The 25,431-nt window shown below is 39.2% G+C and overlaps 1 protein-coding gene across 3 annotated transcripts in view; it reads right to left on the bottom strand.

The window, feature by feature from the left end:
* The window catches only part of DGKI (diacylglycerol kinase iota), a 212,342-nt gene that overhangs the window by 41,018 nt on the left and 145,893 nt on the right, over positions 1-25,431 (bottom strand). For all 3 annotated transcript variants that reach the window (XM_083801009.1, XM_083801007.1, XM_083801008.1), the window contains 6 exons: positions 20,239-20,318; positions 18,371-18,415; positions 13,004-13,073; positions 11,471-11,511; positions 9,711-9,838; positions 9,014-9,139 (listed from right to left, as the gene is read on the bottom strand). In XM_083801009.1, coding sequence (XP_083657135.1) covers positions 9,014-9,139; positions 9,711-9,838; positions 11,471-11,511; positions 13,004-13,073; positions 18,371-18,415; positions 20,239-20,318 — 490 coding nt within the window. The remainder of the gene's footprint in view (positions 1-9,013; positions 9,140-9,710; positions 9,839-11,470; positions 11,512-13,003; positions 13,074-18,370; positions 18,416-20,238; positions 20,319-25,431) is intronic.

Raw genomic sequence — 25,431 nt, 5'->3', positions numbered from 1 at the left:
AGAGGAAGCTCAAATCCCACCCCATCCACTCTGGGGAACTACATCCTGAACAATAGAATTATTTGATAATAAGTACTGACGAGAGGAAAAAACATCCTACAGGATACAGTACAGGATGTACTCTATTTCTACCACATACTGAAGGGGCAGAAACACAAACCCACCTCTTCAGATGTGCCTGCTGTTGTTGAAACCCCTTAGAGTTGAAAGGGTTGCTAAGTTGAAAGGTTGCTAAGGTTGAAAAACCTTAGCAATTCAGCATCTCAACAGCACAGGCTGGAGACTTAATTCTGGAAGAAAAAATAAGCTCTATTTGCATTGCACTCACATGTACAAATAAGGTCAGACACATGTAAATCAAAATCAAATTCTAGTTTCTTCCTTTTCTAATTACACCTAACAAGAGCAGAAGCAAAAGACAATGTCCTAAAGCTCAGTATTCCTGGGAAAGGGGTTGTCAGGATGATGTGTCTAGGTTCTGTAAGTACCAAATACTAACGACTGTTGAAGACATTTTAGTAAGTAAAAAACATGTTTTTCTACACAGCACAAGTTCTCTGTAGATAAAGTTAAATTTTGGCAGTAGTGACATCAAAATCTTATTAATTAATAGGAGAAGTGGTGACTAAAGAAGGTCTTCCATGGATTCAATCACTTAACAGAGACAGCAGAAGTTGCTAAAAGTTCATATTAAACAATTTTCAGAATCATCTGATTTTCACTGTTTGTGGAGGTTCTCTCAGGTCTAGTGGGTGCAATAACTGTAGAGGTATGGTTCATCCCCTGATATAGCAGAGAAGGTATGTGGTAACTAGTTTCCTAGTCCTGTAACTGTATCTTCAGATGTCAGAGCAAAATGCCACGATTTCCTCATGCCCAGAACTGTCACCAGATTAGTAACATCATGGCCAAGGTCGTGCAAAGCCTCTTGAATCCTGAGTTGAAAATGACTCTTCTCAGGTTTAGCCTCACATGCGCCATCTGTGTGAGATACACCCGGGATACACCAAAAACATATATTTTGCAGGCCAGTCTTTGGAAAGATATTTTGGTGATAATATTCCTCTCCATCCCCCATGATTTTAAGCATTTCTTTTCTCTCTAAACTGTGTTCTTTTCTTCTGCAGTTTGGTCAAGGTATAGTTGACTGTATTCAGACACGTCTAGGAATCCCTCATCCTGACTATGATAGGGATGAGTATCACTACAACTAGATACATTTCCCAGGGAAAGTGGACATGAATTAATTAACAAGGTGGGAGAGGCTCAAGACTAACTTATGAATTAACGTTTTTCCAGGTTTAAGTCTTATTTCCAGTTTCATGACATGCCATTTAAGAAATTCATCTATACCCTGTATCTACAGCTGGATATGATCAAGCTTGCTGTACAAGCAGCACTTGAAGGAAAAAGAAAATTTCTTCTGGAAAAACTGTAAGAGCTGGACAATCAAATTAGCTTCCAGATAGTAATGGATACCAGCAGCAGCAGGTGTCCTTAAAGAAACTTTTGAAATCCCGCAGGCTACAAAGCAGCACTTCACTAAGCAAGATTTTTATTTGCTGTCAATCTGGAAGGAGTACGAATTTTACTGGGAAGTATTTCTATCCACAGTTCTACAGTTTCCAGATTGTTCTTATATACAGTGACTGTACCACAAAATAAAAATAACTATCCTGTTTTTGAGAATCTCTTTACTGAACTGATTATACAAAGAAAATAAGAGATTCAAGCAATTTCAGGCAGGCCTTGATTTTAAAAACATAGGGATGTCACATAGAAAACACACTCCTTTTTGTAAGCCAAATTCCACCATTTTAAGAGCCTTGCTATTTGTCAGGATGGAAAAAAAAATATCTTGATGGCAAGAAATGAAGCTTCAAAACAAATTATTCAAGTAATGCCACAATTCTATGGATTTCCATTGCTACATAGTAAGTTTTTTAAAGAATGTGAAAGGGCAGGAATATTTCTTCTCAGAACCACAGGCACCTATCATCACAGAAGAATTCCAAAGGAAAGCAATAATTGTTCCTTTTTTCCAACTGAAAATCTCCAGAGACAATGAAGAAGGCAAAAATATTGAAGTATATGGAGAGAATAAATATTCACATCAGGAGCATAAAGTACTTGAAATTCACTATTCACCATGTCTGGGTGCAAGAACATAGAACAATTAACAGGTGCCTTCTTTGTCAGGAAAGTCTCCAGAAATGGGGGCAATGGAAGATTTACAAGAGCAACTGAAGAAAAGATATCCTAATGATGAATAACTTTTAGCTTCCACCAGGAATTTAGGCAAGATTTTAGCTATTGTGACTGCACCACACTGACAGTAGTGAGAGCTTTCAAAATACAGGACCAGACCCCACATTCAGATACATCAATTTTTACTGCTCAGTCTTACTGAGGGAACTTACTTTCACTCAAACAATTTCTTACCCATTTGCTACATTCTTATAATTACATTTTTTTTTTTGCATTCTTCAAAGTACTTTCCTATTTAACCCACATATACCTTTCCCTGAACCATTCTCAGTTCTCTCTACAACATTTTTCCTTTTCTTTTAGTCCTCATCTTTCCTTTCACTAACACTTTTCATTTTCAATATCACTATCCTAGCAAGAGGTGGAGAGCTGATTTAAGCACACCTTTTTCATGTTCCATCTTAAGGTAATAAGAATGATGCCTGACAAGCTATTTGTAAAAGTGTCTAGACAACAGAAGAAAAAGGAAATGGAGCTGAGCACAAACAGACACTGCATTTCATTATATTCTAATTCTATTATAAGGACTACATGAGCATACAGTGAAAGTGAGATATGATCTATACCATCACTCAAATAAGGTTTCACTGAAAGCAATCACTACTCATGTAGCATCACCTGGGACTTTAAACAATAGAAGAGTCATTTGTACAGTTGTACACAAACGTGCATTTTACTCTTATGGCTTTAGCCTGTAAACTAAGTATCAAAACTCACCAGGACAGACTTCTTTGATTGTTTAAGAGCTGATGCGGAGTTTTCCAGTGCAAGAGTTTTGGGGAAACACTTGAATTTTTCTGTCCTTCACCAACCTTTAAATGTTCACTATCACTAGGCAGCTCCTGCACAATACATTCAAATGCAAGTGAACTCTTTATATTTTCCTAACTTTCACCAGATGAGAATTCCTTTTCCTTTCTGCATGCAAGCTTGTATCCCAAATGCTCTTTTCACCTTGTACCACATGAAAATTTCCCTAAAAAACAAACAAACAAAAAAAAACCAACAACAACAACGACGACGACAACAACAAAACTTGTAATGTCTGTACAGTCACACTGATTTCCTGGGCAATGATCTGATTCTTGTGGTTGAGTTAAAACACTTGGCATTTAGCCTTTTTCTTCTTCCCTCTCAGGAACTTGGTTATTATTGCCTCATAAAGCAGTGCCTGGGTGGTATTACTAGCTAATTAATGTCTATTTAGTGTAAAGGTCTTCCAGCCCCTTTAGCTGCTTTTTCTTCCTTTCCCTGACAGGGCCAGATGGCACTCTGGCCAACCTTCATCCACCCTTCACGAGCCATGCACTCAATTCAGACAATGAATCTAGCAGCTTTGGAACTCATTCCCTTCACATGTGTTAGGTGGGCAGGTGCTAGAGGAGTGGTTGTTACTGCTCCAAACAATAGGTAAATGAGTGACTTCACTTAAAAGACATAGGTTAAACATCTACCAAGGAATAATCACCTTTTCATTTTTGTATGCTGTTGTGTTAGTTGTTTTTATTTTCTATCTTTCATCATATAACAGGATGACAAACAACATACCTACAAAAAGAAATACATGTTCAACAATGAAACAGGCAACAGGGCAACAGGCTCTAAGGCAATGATTATGCCCACCTCACCATACCATTTGATCACAGGATAAATTAGGATGATGAACCCACTCATGTTCAAACAAAGAGTCCAATTACATGCTTCTGTGAAGCCAGCCCAGAGTACTTGGCTTTTTTCAAGATCAAGCACCAGTAATCCAAGTAACTGTCTTCCCCTTAGTGTTGTATGCACCTTTCACGCTGATTTGATGTTCTTATTAAGATATGATCTGCCCCAGCTCCAGATTACTGCATCAAGATGCTAATTTTCATGTCCTTTACATTCCACAAATTGGTCACACATCAAAGAGCCTTCAGAAAGGGTAAGGGAAGGAGGAACAAAACATAAAATATCATTAACCAAATGCCATCTGAAAATTAATTAGCATGAAGCTCACCTGATTAAAAGTGTAAATAATTTTCTCTCAGAAAACCACTGCCTCAAAAACATTACAGACGAATTGTTTTTTACCCCAAAAGTTTGTGATCAGAAACAATTCCAAATATCATCATTATTTTTAGATAACATATTCTCTTCTCTGCTTTCATTGAATTAAGTCATTTAAGGCATCTCTGTATTAGTAGACTTTGTCTTTTTATCTACATTCCTCACTTCTCAGAAAGCATTATTACATCTTAAAGAAATTAAATATATATAATAAATTAAATTTAGGTTAAATATATATATAACAGTGCCAGAGACACTCCAAGCAGCCTGCAGCCATGCTATGATCAGCTGTGGTCTAATCTGCTTTCAACATCTGAGGAGTGTCATTCCCGATTCATGTTTCAAAGACAAATGACTACTGAGAAAACAGCCCTAGCTGGTCAACTGAATGACGCCTTCTCTCACTGCAAGTCCCATGTCACTTGCCCTAGTGACAGGATATAGGGTCTCACACGTTGAGCTGGAGGTGCTGTGCAATATTTCAGGCCAAACATAAAACACTGGACACAGATGACCTTCAAAGGGTCCATGAGAACTCCATGGGTGGGAGGAGGCATCTCCTTCATGCTCTGCCATATTCCTTTTTAGGGAACTGTACTCCAACTGGTTAGGATCCTCTCTGCAAATTTTATTCGAAAAAAAAATAATCCGAAAGGACAAACCTCTGAGCTGCTTTCAGCTACCAAAAATATAAAAGAACTTTCTAAGCTTTTGCTTTAAAATGCCAGGTTATAAATGTTTGACTTTCCAACATAAGTTTGGTTGGAAAGTCAAATGCTTGGTTGGAAAATCAAATACTCAGAAGCTTGGAAATACCAGAGCTCATGTCATCTAAGCATCATGCTCCAGCCCTGTTGCACTCATACATTATGACAACCTTTAATTACATTGCCACATGCTACTTTCTTCTATTGGACTCTTGCTTTGATGTTTAAAAAGACCTGCTTAATATCCTTTTGTATTCTGTATATGCAGCACACAGCCTCAAGGTTCATTTATCCCACACTACCAAAACTGTGCACAGAATGTAAAATGATTAATTTTCTCCTAAGCATCTCTGACAGAGTCTCCCCATAATATCCAAGTTTCTTGTGACTGTGAAATTTACCCTCACTGTGTTCCTCTAAGGTGAGGTTGCAACATTATCTGTATTCCGCAGGTGGGAAAATGAGAGTCGGAAGAAAGAAGGCACAAACTTCCCATTAATTTTAGTAACACAACCTAAGGCACACAGAAAGCATATTACTCAGTTTCTAGTCCTTCGCTCTGTTTCAAAGTCTCCTTGCAATGGCCTCCCAACCTACTTCATAGCAGACATGCATAAAATGAGGAGCCTGTTGTTACTGGCCATTTGTGAAGTTTTTTTTTAAATCTGCGTCAGTCAGAAATTCTGTGGAGGAAACTGAGGAGAGAAACCAGTCCTCCAGAGTAGCTTTCAGCTGCCTCAAGTGTAATATCTTGCTTTCTCCACTGCAATCCTCTGCTTCATTTACAATACATCTTTCAGCTTTGCAGCAAATGAGGCAGTGTCTAAACATACTTCAGAGCTTGCCCACCTGAATAACGAATAATCTGCATCAGCTCAGAACTCTAGATTGTGGAGAGAAACAGCCACCATGTTCCTAGCCTGTCTCCTTCTCTTATCTATCCGCACCCCATGTTCTCCTCTTTTTGGTTTTCATTTCCCATTGTGATTTCGTCTGTTCTTTGCTTTCTCTGCTTCTCTCCAACAGCCCCGAGCCTGCACAGCAGTCTGTCCCTTCTCATATGTTGCAGTCCAAAGTCCCTGCAGGCTGACATTTTCTCCTTCACTTCCTTTTCCCATTCAGTGTCATCAGCCTTTTCCTCCTGTTCCCTCTTTCTCTCCCCCAGACATCTGACTGTGCCCTGTGCTCCTCCATGGCTACTTCCCATCCCCTAACCCTATTTCCCAAGTTGCTGCATACACTCCTTTTTTATTTTTTTTTCTACTCCTTCTTTTGGATTTTTCGTCCTCTTTTCCCTGCTCCTCCATACACCTTTCCCAACCTATCCCCATTTGACCAAGATTGTTCCTCCTGGCTTTTTCCTTCCTGCTGGAGATCAGCAGCACAGTGCCCCTCCTCAGCTTCTGTGGGCCTCCTGCAGCCAGGAGTAAGCACAGAGAGACCCCGCTCAAAACCTCCCTGAGCCATGTACAGACACAAATTTTTGAAAACAGAGCTCCTGAATCTGAGGTGTCTCCAACAGGCATCAACAGCCTCAGGGCAAACTCAGGAGCACAAGACAGCAAAAGGCATTTCCTCAGTATAATGGGGATACTTTTAAATGTAAAGCCTCAAAAACTTCACTGCACTAAGAGCACTAAAACTTCTCAGGAAACAGTTTCTGGATTTACTTAATTTACAGAAAGTAATTTAAAGCAATACATTTTCCCCAAATCTTGTCTTCAGAAACTACTGACTTTTGTTAAACTTTAAACTAGAAGAAAAAGAGAAAGAATTGAAGACTGAGTCTTACCATGAAAAAAAAAAATCAGCCAAAACAATTACAGTTTAGAGAAGCTTTCAAGGAAACAGTGCCTTACAGTAAACAGTGACAGGTACACTTTACTCTGGGCAATGCTACTTTGCTGATAATGAATAAACCTACCAGATAAACATAATTGTTCCAGCTAAACAAACATTTCCAGTCACACTGGCATAAATAAAATCATTTCTTTCATCAATTAGAAGCAAGTCCACGTGTTGTCACCATCTCTCCACACTGCCTAGAAGTGTCTAGGCATCATTTTTCCCCCAGCTTTGCAAGATCCAAATTTCAGGTTGTCCATTCCTATCTGTTAAAAAGTGCACCTGAGTTCGCTATCCCTAGCACAAAAACAAGAACTGATCCAGAATTCCCCCAGAGTAATGGGGGAAACCCTGGTGAGCATTTTCTGTCAGTGAAACTGCAGATCACCGTTCCTTTCCTCTAAAACTTCTCCTTTCAACAGCATCCATTTTGCTGGGAAGTTTCTGGTTTGTAGCCATGCAGCTACAAATTCCCATCCACACTATCTGCCCTGAAGCAGTACTCAGCAGGCACCGTGCAGCCTCAGTTTATGCACATCTGAGACAGAACACCTGGTTTTGAAAATCTAAAGCTGAAGGACCAAAAAGCTGAGAACCACTTCTAAAATGGGCTAGACGAATTAGAGGTACTCTTACACAAAATCTGAACAAAGCAAACAGGATCACAGAGTCCATTGCCCATCTTTTGAACTTTAAAACTTTTCCTCTCCTAGAACAATAGTTTTATTCCAACTGGAGTTTTTATAATTTATTATTCCTTAAGAAATATTTTTAAAACATACTAGTGTAGAAACTGATGCTCATTTTACTGAGTCTTTGGTGAAGACACAATTTTGTATATCTTATCAAAAGGACAAAGCTGCACATTTTATTTAAACATTTAATGGCCTAAGATAACATTACATTAAAAGCTATTTTACAAACATCTTGCTCAAGAGCTTTCATCATGGCCATGGCAGCCAAAAGGGCCAAGCATACCCTGGGGTGCTTCAGGCACAGCGTTGCTAGCCAGTTGAGAGAAGTGACTGGCCTGCTGTACTCTGCCTTGGTGCAGCCTCATCTCGACTGCTGTGTGAAGTTCTGGGTGCCCCAACATAAGAAGGACATAAAACTATTAGCATCCAAAGGAGGACTACAGAGATGGTGAAAGGTCTATGAGGAGTCGCTGAGTGGCTGAGGTCCCTTGGTTTGTTCAGCCCAGAGCAGAGGAGGCCGAGGGGATGCCTCATGGCGGCCTGCAGCTTCCTCACGAGGGGAGCGGAGGGGCAGGCGCTGAGCTCTGCTCTCTGGGGACAGCGACAGGACACGAGGGAATGGCATGGAGCTGGGACAGGGGAGGGTTAGGCTAGCTGTTAGGGAAAGGTTCTGCACTGAGAGGTTGGTCAGGCATTACAACAGGCTCCCCAGGGCAGTGGTCATGGCACTGAGCCCGACGGAGTTCAAGGAATGTTTGGACAGTGCTCTCAGACATGTGGCTTGATTTTTGGGTGGTCCTGCGTGGAGCCAGGAGTTGGACTCAATGATCCTTGTGGGCCCCTTCTAACTAGGGATATTCTATGTCTATCAGCAGCAAAACCACTCTTTAGTCATAGAATCACAGAATATCTGAGTTGGAAGGGACCCACAAGGATCATTGAGCCCAACTCCAGTCATCCTATACCTGCAATGATATCACTGGCTAAAGACAATATGAAAAATATTGCCTACAGCTTTGAAAGTAAGCAGTAATTGTAGAGGTTTCTGCTTTTGCATGTTGCATCAGAACTACCTTAACGGTGAGTGCATCAGTCTTTTTCATTACCAATTGCTGTGAAGGTTCCTGCTGGAACATCAGATATCCTAAAATAATGTATTTACTTTTGGAAACATGGATGTACATTTTTAAGAGAGTGGAGTGACACAGAGGGGGGGGAAATAAAAATAAAAAATAAAAAATAAAATAAACAAAAACACAGAAAAAATACCAAAGGCAAGAACATATAATAATGGAGAAAGAGGATGAAACAGAAGTGAGAAGAAGAGAGAAGAAGTAGAATGACTTCTCTTATTTTGGCATGTCAGCACAACTCAATAAGCTTAAAGAAGCCACTAGTCTGTGGTGATGGTGACAGCGTGTCATCAAGCAGAGAAATGCAGAGGGCTCTTACTGCAGCATATGGGTCTGGCTGGCGTCCTTTTGTTTGTCGGGTACCTCGTAGTGCGGGGAAATCTTGCCGAGGCCACTGTCGCTCAGCATCCTCTTTCGAACCGCAGGGTTCCACCGATCTGATATTCTAGGGAGGGAAAAATGAAGAGAAAGGCATTCAACTCCAGAATTTACTTTGCGTGCTCCACTTTGAAGCTCTTTTATGTCTGTTTGTCCCCACCATTTTTCAGCCCACAGCAAGCTAGCTTAGCTAAATTCACTGTGAGTACAAGACTCTTCCTACAGAAGAACAGGAACATTTCTGGTCTGCCCAGAGGACGAGAAGAAAGACGTTCCACCACCATTCTGACGCTCAAAGGACTTCATGGACTTATATACTGGTATCAAAGCCTTGACCATGCAGAGAACAGGTTTGTAACTTGTTAGATACAGATTTATGCCAGGGGCATATATGCTCAGAGGGTGCGAGGACATTGAAAGGTGCTGAAGATACCTCTTTAGTCCTGCTGTTTGCTTCAGGATGTGTAATAGAGTAGATGTTACTCCGCTGTCCTTCTGTCATTACCATTGCTGCACCTGATCCTTTCCCCAAGTCCCCACCCTTTCCCATAACTCCCACCCCCTTCAGAAAAGGGGACCAGAAAAGAAATGCCCAACTCTAACATGGCTGCTGAAGGCCAGATTCTAGCACCACTCACCCAGAGGCCTGCTCCACTACCAGATCAGGCATTCCGGGTGGCGTCCCCCCCTGCTGTGACATTACCAGCTCTGGGTCCAGAATAAAAATCTCGTCCTGCGAAATTTCCGTCACAAAGTGCAAATGTTCCTGTCGGAGTGATATAAGGAACAGATAACGAACCTGTGGCATCACTGGTCAAACAGAAAGCCCAACTGGCTATAGGAAACCTGGTGGTAGATCAGTCTGAAGAGCATTCATGTGACTCTGTGTGTGTATTTATTTAAGTGCATACATATACACACACAATAATAGCAATGCTACTGAGGTTGTAAATAAGCAATTCTTAGATTTTAAACAAAACTAGATTCCCAACCATCAAGCTTCACATTCGCAGCAACACTTAAAAGACTGTTGCTCAGTGACTCAGGTCCTGTCAACGCCATTCAACTGAAAACTGGACGTCTACCCAAAAAGCTGAGGTTTGCATTTCCAAATGAGGACCATCATCTAAGGTCTGCCCTCAGCTGACATCTGACAGTATTTTTCATAGTTTGCAGGTATTTTCTCAACCCTCAATTGCTTGTATATTCTGTTTTTGCATCTCCATTACCAAAGCTCTCTTTCTCAATCCCTCTTTTTTGTTATTGACACAGAAGTCCCATTGTCTTTCAAAAACACTGTGTGAGTAGGCCTGTCTAAGTAGGTGGATGGACAGGAAACTTCCGACATTTCGTGCACAGGGACCATAACATAGTATTGGTCTTTTGCCCACAGAAACATAGGGCGATGAAGTAGGAGGGGAGGATAACAATTTGTACAGAGTCAGAATTAAAGAAATGCAGAATAAACCAAACAGAATGACACTGTCCAGTTTAACCTGTAGCAGCATCTCCTTCATCTTTGCTTTACAAATGTTAAAGCACAACTTCATCAAAGCATGTATATGACTGTGTGCAAAGGCCCTTGGTGGCTATATGCAGACACTGAACCTGGGACCTCTGAGCTAAAGTCACAGCTTCTTCTGTTGAAATAAACCACCAGCTGCATATGTCCATATAATTCAAAAACTGCTTACATAGTTCTTAAGGGGACCAGGTGCAAATTACCAATAGGTGAAGCAACAGTTTACACTTAATGCTGAGCCACTAATTGATCTGTTCTGGCTACAAACCAGAAACACCAAAAGCTTTTTTGCTTTTGCAAAAACTTTTGCAAAAGCTTTTTTTTTTTGCAAAAAAAAAAAATTTCAGTGTCTTTCAGAAAATAAATTCAGATTGGCAGATCTACACCACAGGTTTGAATCTAATGAAACTACATGCTGCTTTGGGTTTCCTTGGGCATATCTGATACAGCTCAGTTCATCATTCTCAACTGGTAACATCGCATTAATTTCCACAGCTATTTCATGTCACACAAAGGATCAGGACTTCTGGTGACCAAAAACATTAGTGAAAAGATAAAATCAAATAAGCTAGTGTCACACAGATACCCTTAGTAAGACTTGATAAGAATGACAAATGTAGAAAATCCTGATTTGTATATCAGGTTGGCAGTTAAATAGAAAAGCACACCATCAGAAGATATAAATCTTCAGTGAGCTCAGTGAAATGATGTGAATTATATCAACTAAAAAAAGGCCCAGAAGTTTTTCTCTGATTTTCACAAGACATCAGCAGCATTCTAGAATACACGAGAACAATGGCAGATAATTCATTTTAAGCTGCATGTGGCATAGCTTTAAAAAAGATTTATAGAAACAGTAACCAAATAGAGATTTACCTGAGATCTGTCAATGCGGTAAAAACGATCAGCAGAAGTTGCTGCAAGGAAGACAAACAAGAAAGCAGCAGTGAAGCAAGTGGTCTGAGCAGGACTGCATGAACAAGATGGGCTGAACTGACATCAGCACCATGTAAAGACAATCTCTGTGTCAGTGAAGTGACATGGGTGTCATAAGAATATAATTTGATTAATTCATTATTTCCATATTTCTACCCCATTAAATGATGAATTTAAATGTTGGGCTTAACAAAACAATATTCACTGGAACTACTGACTTGAAATAAATAGTTAAAAATGCAAGAAAATTAGGTTTCAGGCATATAAGAAGACTTAATTACATTAAAATATGTGACAGAAAGAGCTACATTCTTCCAATGACAGTAGAGCAAGCACATCATAAAATTGATAGGTCTAATAGTATTAATTCCAATTTTGAATCTAAAAATAAACTGTAATATGCTTGGGACATCTTTGTAAATCAAATGCTCAAATATTCCACCTGAATTACCAATACACTCAGGAAAATTTATTCTGCTCATGAAAAACACATGTACAGAAGGGAGAATCACTAAAGTCCTAATATGAATCTTGGCACTGCCAAATAATCTCTATTGATAAAAACAGAAGTACTTTATCTCCTACAATACGCTTCATCAGATGCATTTTTTATTGTTGTTTTGTTTCTGCTTTGCATTTAGTTTGGCCAGTGAAATCACAGATTTGCTCATTCTGGGCTTTTGACACAGCAGTGCAGTAATACAGCATTGTCATTTTTGGCTTTGCTAGGGAATATCAAATACCTAAAGACAAAAACTGAATGCATCTACCCAACCAGCTTTCTCTGAGAACCAAACAGATCCTAAATGCATGTTTTATCAATTTCCCTCATGAGCGACAAGGAAAAGTGATTAGAAACCATCAAGGAGAAACTGGTTTTGTTTAGAACAATAAAAAATCAGTCACCACATGCTGAAGCTTCTGCAAAAGCAGATGCCATCCATTTTAGCTGCTAATTCTAGTGTTCTGGAGCCTGATGTAGAGCCCAGTTAAGCTGTCTGCTTTGGCAAAGTTTGGGTCAAATATAAGAGTTACACGACGTGCACTCTTACGGGGAGGGGAACACTTTTCCATCACCTAAACACTGCAGTACTTACACAGAAAAGAGAATGAAGAACACTGTCTTGCTGACAGCAGTGTGCTGCCACAACCATCTGCACTATGAGTCCAGGTACCGCCACGTGATAAGTGCTGCATCACAGCATAGACACTAATAACACAAATCCCAAGCCACACATGGAAGAACACACCTCCTGGGGGCAACAATGCTACAGAAGACATTTTGATTGCTAAATGAAGTCCCTGTTTCATTTTTCAGAGGAGAAAGGGGGGCTCACAGCTCCGTTTTCAACTGTTCAGCAAAGCAAGAAGGAAAGCTACCCCTTTGTGATGGTACTCTTAGATGTGTTATCCTTCACATCTGCATCAGAAGCAAGCACTATGCTAGGCACAACAGAAGGGAAATGCACTTACCATCTAGGAAGCACCATCTAGGAGAGAGCCTCTGAACAGAAAGCACTCTTGGGAAAGAGCTTTCTTGGTCCTGGATAGGGCAGGGAAATGACATAAAAAAAAAAAAAAAAATTCTTAAAAGGACTATTTCCTAGCCTCCACTTTTTTATTTTTCTCTACTGATATCACACAATTTGCAATACCTGCATAACTCAAATTCACTGGATATGTTCCACACTGACATCAAGGTTCTAATGTATTATAACAATTGCTATAATTAATGTATATAACATAATGTATTATAATAACTGTTATAATTGTTATAATTATATTTAATGTATTATAACAAATTTAATGTATTATAACAAGAGAGCAAACAATTTACTCTTTGTAAAGAAACTTCAACTACATCCTCAGCTATCTTCCCTTCAGCTCAGCAATACCAAAAAGTGTTGCATCAAAACTAGCCTTCTCAGTTGTCTACAGCTCCCTTTGTTTGTAGGGACAGGAAAACAGAGGGAGGTGAAAGAGAAGGTCAAAGATACACATCAGTAACAAACAACAGCTATGAACTCTAATTACTATGCTTGTTTGATGTGTGCCTGTCATTTTCCTTTATGCCAGAGCAGTGTTTTTACACCGTTTCCCACCTCTGTCAATCTGCCACTCAAAGCAATTGCCCACTTTGCTTGTTCCTAGTATGTCCCAAATGCACATCAGGGTGAAAAAAAAAATTATTCTCCGCATACAAAATACAGACAGTGCAGGCATGGGGACCACCATCAGCCAAGACAGCAGACATCCTGCATCAACTTGTTCCCATTCTGGCTAAAAAGACCTGCCCCTTGGGAACCAAGGAACATTACTTCAAGAACCAAACCAAATGGCTGGGGAGGAACAAAGGACTTCAGACAGCCTGCCCCTTGCTTTCTCAGCTCTCACTGAGCTGGAGACAAAAGGGATCTCAGAAAGGAGAAGGTGGCCATGGCTCTGTGCCATGCTGCCAGTGGATGGCCAGCTAACTTCCTAAAGCCACTGGAACACAACATCGAAACACAAACAGATTTGCACAGGACAAAACACAACAGCACAGGTTGTGGGCACCCACCCAAAATTTGCATAGAGCCAGATTCTATTCTTATTTACATCTTAGGCAGTAAAATTAGCACACCTGCAAATGATGTAAATTCAGGCACATACTGGCTCAAGATCAAAGTTTATTCTTCCTGAAGACAACAGGCTGTGGACGGGTATGCCAATGCACAAGGCAAGAAAATGAAAAGTGGAAGCAACGGGGAGGAAAAGTACCGCTATGCACAGAAAGCACAGGATGTGTGTATCCATATATATTCATAACATAGAGATGTGACCACAGACGAGGATACAATGAGAGCTCACTAGGATTTGCCAGAATATCATACAGAAGCCCACCACCTTTCTTGTCTGCAGGATGCAGGACAAAAAATTTTTGTATTGGAAATTGTACAGCTATATCTGGTGAGTAATCTTTTGAGGGTCTAGCATCAGAAAGTAAAGGCTGGCTAAAGGAGCAAGTTCCAAAAACAGATTTCAAACAATCGTGGGCTTTCAGCCAGCCTTCTGACAATGGGACTATGAACTCTTAACCACTAGCATAACACAGAAATCCACCCTACTGCTCGTGCCTCAAAGTTACCACTCCAGTCCGAACTACAGCAGACTTTTAGAAAGACATCTAGCCTAGGTGACAGACTCCAAGGGACACAAAACCCACCAATCCCTCAGGCAGCTGGCATCATGTCCATGGTTTGAAGGAGGAAAGTGAGACTGCTTTGCATACAAGAGGGAAATTGTAGAAACACCACCACAGAAAATGAAAGTTTACGGTACATCATACACATCCAACACACCTGGAACATTCATACAGATTCTCAAAGGTTTGAATTATTTTATATGTTTTACTCTGTTTTTACTGCCTGTTTTCTCATCATTTTCTTCATCAAAAAACCCTAGAAGTATTAGTTATTTCTCGTCAACTTATCTTACATTTTGCAAATCTGACATATTCCTAATCCATTTCTAATCCAAACTGCCATGCATCAGAAAAAGTTAAGAAAAAAAATAAAGAATATATCCAGAGAAAAATGGGTGTTTCATTGTCTCACTTCCCCAGGCTGCCCAGTCATGAGTAAGTAAGACTGAGAGGAAGAAGCCCATTGCTTTCTTCAACCTGAGGAAAATCTCAGAGAATACTGAAGGAAGTTGTCATTTCCATTTGAGTGGATAAAAAGATTTCTAAACTGATTACAGAGCAAATGATGCCCTCATGTGTCAAGAGACAGACCTCACTCTTTGATTTACATAAAGGTATCTGACACATTTTCAGCCATCTGAGGAAAAAAAAAAAAAAAAGAGGTTATGTTGATGTTGTATGGATACACACGAGTTTTTGGTTTCCCTATATTCCCGGTCAGCAGAGTGTCTGCATGCGCTAAGTATTGTTTTCAGGCAGCTGTGATGACAATTAGCACTTTAAATTTTGATAGATACTCATTTCACAGCCAGGTGAACTGATCTCAGTGCCTGGCATAATGCCATTGCAAAATGTTAACAATTTTATCTGGTATCATTACAGGTTTTGTATGATTCATCTTATTAGCTTCTGCCACTGGAATTGACTGAAACCTCCTATTATTGCCTTTCCTTTCTGGTTATCCAGGACAGAAAAGCAAAGACAGCTCCAGACAGCTCATGTGGCTTCTTCTCAGTGCCCTAGAATTTGGAGCTTGGCTATTGTCCTGGCAACAGATCTTGTCTGCAACGTTACTGCAGCATCTTAAAGATTTTGCTCAAGTAAAAAAAAAAAAAAAAAAAAAAAAAAGCCTTCTGATTCTTGATACCTGCATCTATAGCCACCCTGACAAAAATCAAACTTCAGTTGTGTCCCATATTTAGACTCACAGATTTTATTTGATCCCTTAAACATTGCCCTAATGTACTGGTTTTGTCTCCAACTTCTGTGCATTACAGGAGAGATGAAGAGGACGGCATAAAACTCAACAACATGAACTATTTCTGCAGATATGGACCAAAAAACATATCTCAGTGGTTGAAACATCAGATTTTAATCACACTTATTTCTTTCTCTAGTATGGGTTTACTGAGCTGTGGGATTTAGGTCTACTTCTATCACAGTCGAGTATAATGTGTGAGAATCAAGGACTTTCTGAAATCCACTACATTTGCTAACTTCAATATATCTAAATGCATGAAGCTGTATGTGTCTTAATATTTACCCCACTATTTGAGTAAAGGTTTGGGCTGGGATACAAAGGAAAGAAGAAAGAAAGCACCCAAAAATAATGATGCATATGAAAATGATAGATGATACGAACAGGAGACATGAGTAAAGGATTTCATAGCTGGCAGAATACATAATGATGGGAAAATGAAGATGGTGATAATGCTGGTAAATGTAAACTCCAGTCACGAACTGCATAGGCTCTTTTGACGAATCTGTTCCAGCTCAAAAGCAGAACTAGCTTGGGAAGTCTCAGGCCCATGAGAATAATATTTCGTATACATTTAGCTTGTTACAGAAAGAAAGAAGAATGAAGAACAACTCTAGCATCATTTTTCTCATTTGCACTCAGGCTTGCTGATATTGTTTTTGCTGACTCCACATGTGTTAAGCTGCAGAGGAATCACACAAGAAAACCATGTTTATGAGACCTAAAACAACCCACGACACCTTATTAGTGAGATAAGACAGTTTCATCAACTCAAGAACATTTTCATACCCTTTATCCCCTTCTGTAATTTATAGAGAGATGCCAGCAAATGCAGAAAAAACTTCAAATTGACCTAGCAAGACAGTTTGTAGAAACGACCTGCTGAGAATAAAGTAGTGTTTGAAGAATTCAGGATAAACAAGTACTGGAGACAAAACACAGAAGGGGTGCATTCAAAATGCGGCATCATAAAAAATTGATAGAAAGTTAGGGATTTCACACTGATGTGCACTAGAGGAAATGGCTGGGCAATTAATTTATATACTGCTGTAACTGCAGAGGTTAGAGCCAAGTATGGGGCTGATTTCTGACATTTCATTCTCTGTTTTGGCCCTCACCATATGCACAGATTTAGTTCTTTATTTTACCTCAGGCAGTTTCCTACACATGGAACAGTCAGCAGCCACTCAGGTTAATTTATAGGCAGTGGAACAGAATAATACATGCTGGTTTATTAGGCAATTCACTAGACAATAATGTTGTGCTAAAACTCAGTTCCAGGGCAATGATTGACACAAATGTCAAAAATATGAGGTTAAAGTTGGATGCAGAAATGCAGAAACAAACCATGAACTGGTATGAAAAAGACAACTTTAGAAAAACATGCCAAATCTGCGTTTTCTCATAGTGTCTTCCTGGGTTCAGCACATTTACTGGAAGTCCTGCCAAACTGGAATTCTGTATCACCCAGGTAATCATTAAACCCTGAGAAATCATCTACAGTTTCACCACTATGCATTCCTATCCACTGGATCTCTGCATGTTTTCTCAGTGAACACATTCCTGCTGATCCCAACAAGACTTCCATTGTTAAACCTAGGAAAAGGCTATCAACACCATGCAAGCTTAAGTCTTGTGGTCCCAGGCACTGTGTCAACTGACCATTGTTTGTGTCAAGTCTCTGCGCTAATGTCAAGTTAGCTTGGGAGTCAGTAGAGAGAGTCTAAATTAGTTTATTCCCAAATAAAGCATTGTGCAGTGCAATATTTTACTGAGAGTAATATGTGCTCTTGAACAATGTTTCCAACTATAAAGCCAAGTTCTGTACTGTATAAACTGTAGAATATAGCTGTAAAACACACAAAGAACACAATTTTGAAAACTAGCCACCTAGAAATAGAATGTCATCCCATACAAAAGACAGATTTGTGTTCAGGATGGATCAAAAAATTACTCTGAAGATTATGTTAAATGAGAGGTAGATGACTGTGGTGCACAGAATCATTAGAGGTTAGGCCTTCTAGTACACCTCTTTTCTCAGTGGTAGACATTATTTCTACGTCTATGCAATATAACATGTTGTTCCATTTCTCAGAGAAACAATTTTACTTTTGTCATTTGTCCCAAAGCACACATTTTCCCAATCACTTCAAGAGGCAAGGCACATCATGTTGTGCTAATTTTAAAGATTCCATAAGGTTGCAAGGAAAAGGATTGTCCTAGGGAAACCAGAATGAACTTCCATCATTCGGGGGTAAGTGATAATCGAAAATTCCTCTAACACGTTTTCTCATAAAAAGAAAATCTGGGTTCAAATGCAGAGTGCAGTTCACATTGTTAAGTGTCTTTTTTCTTTTTCTTTTTTTTTCTCATTTAATAAAAAGAAATTTCATCTTACCTGGTAGTGAACTCTCTGTGTAGTAGAAGATACCGACTGTAGGTCCTAGTAGGAGGATGAAAGACGTGCCAATGATGAAAAAGTTATTTGCAGTTCTGCTATATGAAGTGGTTGGGCAAACACCGTAAAATAATTTTGCAAGTATTTCTCACTGTTTTTAAGGGCATTGAACAAATACCAAAGAATAGCAGGTATAGAAAGCTCACTTAAAGCTTAGATTTGCATGCATTTGGTCAAAAAAAAAAAAAAAAGATGCCTACAAAAACTTATACAGAGGTTATGTTAATGGATCTTTACCATATCATAGATGTATTTGTTCCATAAAAACTATCTAAATTTAAAAATATCAGCAGCAAAATGAAATAAAAAAAAGCTATAAGCCCTAAATCTTTTTTTTTGCAAATATTTCTGAGCAATTAATACACTAAAGAAAACCACTGGATATTCTCCCTGTTTTAAGACAACCTCATGCCAGAGAGGTCATATCAGAATGACTGTGCTGCTTAGCAGACTTCAGGAATCTAATTTATTTTGACAGGTATTTTGTCATACAATTTTAGCTTATGATATAGCCTACCAAAAACCTGGCCTACAGGCTATAGCTCCCTAGTTGGCATGCAAGTTGGCAGAGTGCAGAAGGCCTTGGCACCTCCATTCCCAGCATATGGGACTGAGCCAAATCAAGCCAAATAAATAAATAAATAAGACCCTTGCAAAAGGCTGGAGAAACACAATTCCTCCACAACAACTGTGGGTAATTCATTTTCTAGCCATGCTTCCTCCATCGCTGCAGAACCACTCTCCATCAAATACTGTCCATATTAGGCTGTTCTGAACACAGTCAGAGATCACATGTCATTTGTAATCTGCTGTGAACACCATCCCAATTATTTTATTGTATTTTTCCATCGTCAGATACCTTAAGTATACATTGCTTTACAGTAAGTTTTTATGCCCAATAATAGTCATAAATCAGGTCTGAAATGCAAAAAAGGTGAAAACCTGTAGTCAGATACAATGGTCCATATTCTGGATGCAAGTGGCAGTTTCAAAATCACAGCAAATTCAGTGCCTCTCAAGTAGTTTAGGGGGAGAAATGAGATCCATAGCTCCCATGTCAATTGGAACAGCTATTTAGAAACCCATGTAAAGTCCTCACACTTGAAAATGGTTTTGAAAGATATCAGTAAAAGATTAAGAAACAGTGAGAGGTACTATGCTTATGAAAATACATCAGCTTTATCACTAATGCATACACATTTAAAATTACTCAGGTAATGGGGTATTTGGATTCTCCTTTTTCCATACTGTATTGTAGAATGAACTCTCTTATGGCACAACATTCAAGATGATAAAAGCAACATTGTTTTTAGTTTATCAGCATACATTTCTGTATATTTGGAAATTTCAGATTGATACCTAGTGTTGGTGTCTCTGTTTACTCCATAGCAGTGTTAGAGAATTACATTTTCATAATTAGATCCATTCAAATACTATGATATTTATCCTCACAAAACACACTTTCTAATCACAATTTTGCTTAGAAATGTGTATAATTTCAGCAATGTACATGAAGAATCCTAGTATTTTGTTCATGTTCAAGCAGAAGTAGACACAATAATCCATGTCAATTCTGCTATCATTTAAATGGTTTCAGTGTGATCTATTATTTCCTGTTCAGGAAATGATGTTCAGTGTTACTCATCTTTTTTTTAGCATATCATAACTCTAAGTTTTGCTTTCAGCAGTAGGCAAACTGCAGTACTCTCAATACAAGGTTGTTGCAACTATTAGACCTCTGCACGCGGGACTAGAAGAAGCAGAGCACAGATTAATAAATGACACTTAAATTCACAAAAAAAAATCACCTCTTGAAGACGGTCAATGTACATCCGACAGGTCTCCAAGTCACAATCTCCTCGTACAACTATAATTCCTAAGGGGATAGCTGGGAAAGCAAAAACAAAGAAAAAATGTCCTTAAATGAGGTCTGTTGCACTTTAAAAGAAGATTTGCAATATGTTTTGTTGTTGTTGTTGCTTTTAATATCCTTACTAAATCTCTTTGTTATCTATATCTTAACAGTCACTTAAAAACAGGAACATAATATTCATCATTATGATGAAAAATATCATTAGTCTTACCCATTTGTAATTATCAAAGATTCTGGCTTTCAACTGCTTTTCATCCTGAAGAAGCTAAAGCAGATTCAGTTAAATTTTGTACTTCATTGTCTAATGTGAACATCAATTATTTAATGCAAAGAAAAGAACACACTGCAGAACCAGAGTTCAGGGAGGTGTTCTTGTGCATTCAAATATGAGTGAAATTTCATTTTCAAAACTTAAAATTCTACAGAAATGATTCAAAGTATTGAAAAATAAGAAAAAAATACTTAGATGGTTAAAAAATAAATATATTCTCTAATTTATTTTTAAATTCTACTAGGATTTTGTTGTAAACAGTATTCTTTGGATTTCCTCTTTATTCTCCAGCAGATCTGTCCTGGAACTGCATCAACTAATATGAAAGAATAGGGCTGCTTCTGTTTTCCAGCCTGAGCTTGTTTATTTGTTGACATAAGTAAGGTTAGAGACATACTTGTTTTATAATTATACATTTACTTATTTTGGCAGGGAAAAAAAAAAAAACAAAAAAAAACTGCAGCATGGATATTACTTCACTTCATTTTATACTAGCATTTAAGGGAAAAAAAATACTCAGACGTTATCAGCTTCAGCTTTGTATTTCCAAAGCCATGTGACAACCATAGTAAGCAGCCACAGTAAAAGTCAACCAAAGTTAAAAGGTATCCCTGAAGTCACAGCCTCACTTAAGACAAAACTATCCAGCGTTGTACTATTTTGATGTAAGGGTGCTTTTAAATCAAAACAGGTATTATTCCATCTACAAACAACATTGACACATGTCCATATTTTCTCAGGGAAAAAAAAATATGTAAAAATACAGCAAATAATTTCCCTCAGATGAAGGCAGCATTTTTAATAACATGCTTTTCACAACCATTCCATTCCTGCAGCCACTAGGAGGAAAAAAAAAAAAAAAAGAGAGAGAGAAAGAGAAAGAGAAAACATATGTGAGTCTACAAGGAAGGTATCAGGAGAGCTGCCTACCAAAATCTCATTAAATAAAAAGGAAACAAATAAGAAAATCCTCAAGCACCTGAACGCCTGAAACTGAATCTCTAAATTAGGTTCTTTTTCCTCCCTGGAGGGTCTTTAATCAAACAATGCCCCCAAACATAGGGAAGCAGCAGGAGAGAGATTTAAATCATCACATGAAGTATTCCAGAAGGAGAGAAGAATATCATCTCATAAACAATTTTGGTAACTGAATAACAAGAAGCAACTTAAGGTCACTGACAGTACTGAGGTAACTAGAAAAAATAACTGTTCTGCAGCTCCTCCTGTCATTCAAAAAAAAGTTGATTAAGAGGGACCCTGAGATACTTATCTACTGAGAAGCTTTCCATCCTGATAAGTGAACAAGACAGTGACAAGAGGTAATGGGGAATGTCTCTGTGGCTCATGTTCTTGTGGCCCACTGAGGCTGGAAGCATACAGAGAAATTTAGTGGTGTCAGGGAGGAGAGTCAGGCAGCACCTACAGCTGCCAAGGTCATTATGCGCCTTAGAGGCCAGTGCAGGACTCCAGAGATACATCACCAGTGCTGCCAGCATCATATTCAGAAGGCAATTTAAACAGCAGAACAGCTATGAGTCTGGGAAAAACAGAAACAGGAAACAAACAAACAAACAAAACACCACCAAAACAACAACAACAACAAACAGCAGGGAGGGAGAAATGAGGAAATAAGGAAGGGCTAAGCAGAAAAACTAGGAAAGAAGAGAGCTGCCTGCACGTCTCCTGAAGTAACACTGACATCTAACAATGATCCCAATCCACCTGCTCTTTTTCAGAAAGGCCAGCAGGGAACAATGCTCATTGCAACCTCTAGGGTTTTTTCATTACACAACAGAGCTTGTGAGACAAGTGGAACGAGGGTCAATTGCCGGCTGGGTTTGTTTTACGTCTGCTGACACCCTGGGTTACAGACTGATTCTCTTTGCTTAGTGTTCGCTATCAGTTAACGTGCTCTGACAGCAGACCCTTAAGCTCTTTGCAAAGAGTACTTAATGACTATCTAGTTTCAATTCAGGAGATCCCTCTGCAGCCCTTACTGAAGGAGTGTTTGTTAAGATCTTTTATAGCACTAAAAAGTGAATTGCAGCAGACATGACTACTCCTCCAACAGTTACAAAGGCACTAGGGAGCTACACCACTGTCATAAACTGTCACCACATATTTTGTCTTGTCTATCGATTCCTTCCGCCATGAAGGAGTGTATGCACTTAATGGGGACCAGAGCTTTGACCCACTGAAACGATGCAGTTAACACAGAATGGCAATCTTTAACCATCACCGTTCCTGACAGCCCAAAACAGAAGGACCTTAGAAATATTTGGAATTCTAAAGAAATACACCAAAAAAAAAATCTGAAAAGAAAGCACTAGTATGCAATACATAGTTCAGCAGTGGCACTTCTGAGCCTTTTCCGCATGACTGAAGAAGCAAGTGATAATTCACAAGTGTAATTAAATTACATCACATCTGTTCTTGGTGGCTATAGAAGAATTTTGGGTCATGTGACTTTGCTCTTAAAAAGAATTGTGTGACTTCTGCTACCTGGAAACCCGGAACAAGCACAGCCTCTGGTTTTATGGGTCAATGGCTAGCCAAGAACATTGGGTGGGTCTCAGATGGTTCCATCCCGCTTGGTTCATGCTCGCTTAAAAACCTTTTAAAATGGATAATACTACAATATAAGCCAAAATTTTGCTTGCCAAAAGTTGCTTTTGGGGAGGGTGGGTTGGGGGTTGGGAGACCCATTTGTCTTCCAGCACGTAAAATGTTTCCAGTCCTCATTTATATCATAAACCACAGTAAGCATGCACAATACATTGTGCAGACAAGATTTTCAAAACGCTTCACAATAGCTGCTGTTTGGAAACAAAAGCAAACCCTTACAATGGGATTGAAAATCTGAGATTGTTGTTCCTTCTAAATATAGGGCAACACTGTGCTACAAAGCCAAAATGGGGTAAGTTATGATGAATCAGTTAAAGGCATAAAGTTAACCTGCATGCAATGCCTGGCATTCAGTGTCATTGTGGACACTTTCATTAGGGAATAAAGGGACTCCTACCTTTTCTGAATAGCTCAGTGTGGTTGAGGATGTGAACAGTACAAAACAGTGCTGTGGGACACAGTCATTACTAGACGTGTCAGGTCAGAGGTGGGAGGGGAAGACAAAGCCTTGCACGTGTTAAGATCACAAGCGCCGCAGATCAACTTTCCCATACACCCACACACTGTCCATTCCTGTGACTACATGGATATATCCATGTGTGGGAATATGCCAAAAATATCAGATAGTCTCAGATCACAAGCCAAGCCACAGCATTCAAGTGCCAGAAATTTTTCTCCTGAGGCGCCTGCTCTTCTGGCTGCTTGCATCCAGCTCCCAGCTTCTTTGTGTTCTCTAAATGGTGAAAAGAACTTTGTCCAAGAAGCTGTGGATAAAGACTCTAGTATTGCAGTGATGAGCAGCAGTGCAAGAACCCTACGAGATGAGACAGGCATGCAGTTGCTTCATATTCTGAACCAGCACCATGGAAAGCTTTTTGTTCCTAGCAGTGCTAACCACAATCAAGTATCAGCAGGAGGAGGGTAAGGTAGGTACAGCAGTATGGCTAATGTGATGCTCTAATGACTGCAAGATTAGTAGTGATTTCCTAAGTCTTCATGAAATTAGCTATGGAATTTATAAACAAAGAAAAAATATTCCTATTAACTGTCCATTATGTTGAATACCTAAAGCTATCGACCTCTTTAATAGTACTGAGAACATAAATGGAAGAAGCCTGAAAATATTGCATACTACACCATCAAGAAAAAGTAAAATTCAATTAACTTCCCCATTTATTGTTATGAAAGGATTCAATTTGTGATCTTAACACCCACACAAATCCCAAACAAAACAGCCCCAAGACAGATCATTAAGGTAGATATGAATGCCAGGAAAACTCACTCCTATTCTGACATACCTCAAGGGGGAAAGGGAAGATTAGACATTAGACTGTAAATGTTTAATGTAGCAAATAAACGATCCTCACTACTGAAGATGTTATAAGAATGTCATTTTCCTGAGGGGTTTCCACTGATATTAGAAGTGTGTAGAACCAAGTAAGTTCTTGTGAGAGAAATCTAAAATATTCAGACACTTAATTTAAGAGGTTTGACTTTTCCAGCATGGTTTTAATACAACTAAGTTTGTACGAAAGGATTTTCTTCCCAAACAAATCTAAGCCATGTGTCTCTTCAGATCTTTTTTGTTTATTCTACGGACAGAAATTAAGCCTCCTTCGGTTGGCTTGGCTGTTTGCTAGTTTTTTTCAGCACTAGTGATTCAATTTTAAAATCCTCATATGTCAGGAAGTAAAACACAATGGAGGTAGTTACCAGACCTGTTTTAGAACATTTGAGAGGGTGGTCATCCCCTCCAGGCCGTCAGTGACTTCTCCAACACCTTGCTACACCAAGGAAGAAGACCGTGAAGAGCTTGGAATTGAAACTGGTAAGGAAGAGGTATTAGGACTAAGATCTGAAAGAGGCCTGGCTGAGCAATGCATACACATTTAGCATTAAGAACAGGAACATGAGCTGTGAGATCTGGAGAAATACACAAAGATAGACAGGAAGGATATGAGTGGGACAGGACACCAAAGAGGAAGACCAGGACTGAAAAGGTAAGAGGAAATCACACAAGGAAAGTGATAGGAAACAAAACAGAAGTGGAATATGCACAGAAAAATCTCTCAGAAAAGTCTATGCCATAAAGTCAAACTATAGCATGATTTCCTGGAAAGTCTGCAATGGAACTTAGTATTTTGTTTCTCCTGCTCCTATGGGGTCAATATATATTTATGAAATGTACTGGAATACCACCCATCTCTTCTAGGTCAAAGGAGAGCACAGCCT

Source organism: Anser anser (genome assembly GCF_964211835.1).
Source record: "Anser anser genome assembly, chromosome: 1".
Lineage (NCBI taxonomy): Eukaryota > Metazoa > Chordata > Aves > Anseriformes > Anatidae > Anser > Anser anser.
This window is presented reverse-complemented; position numbering and strand designations above follow the sequence as displayed.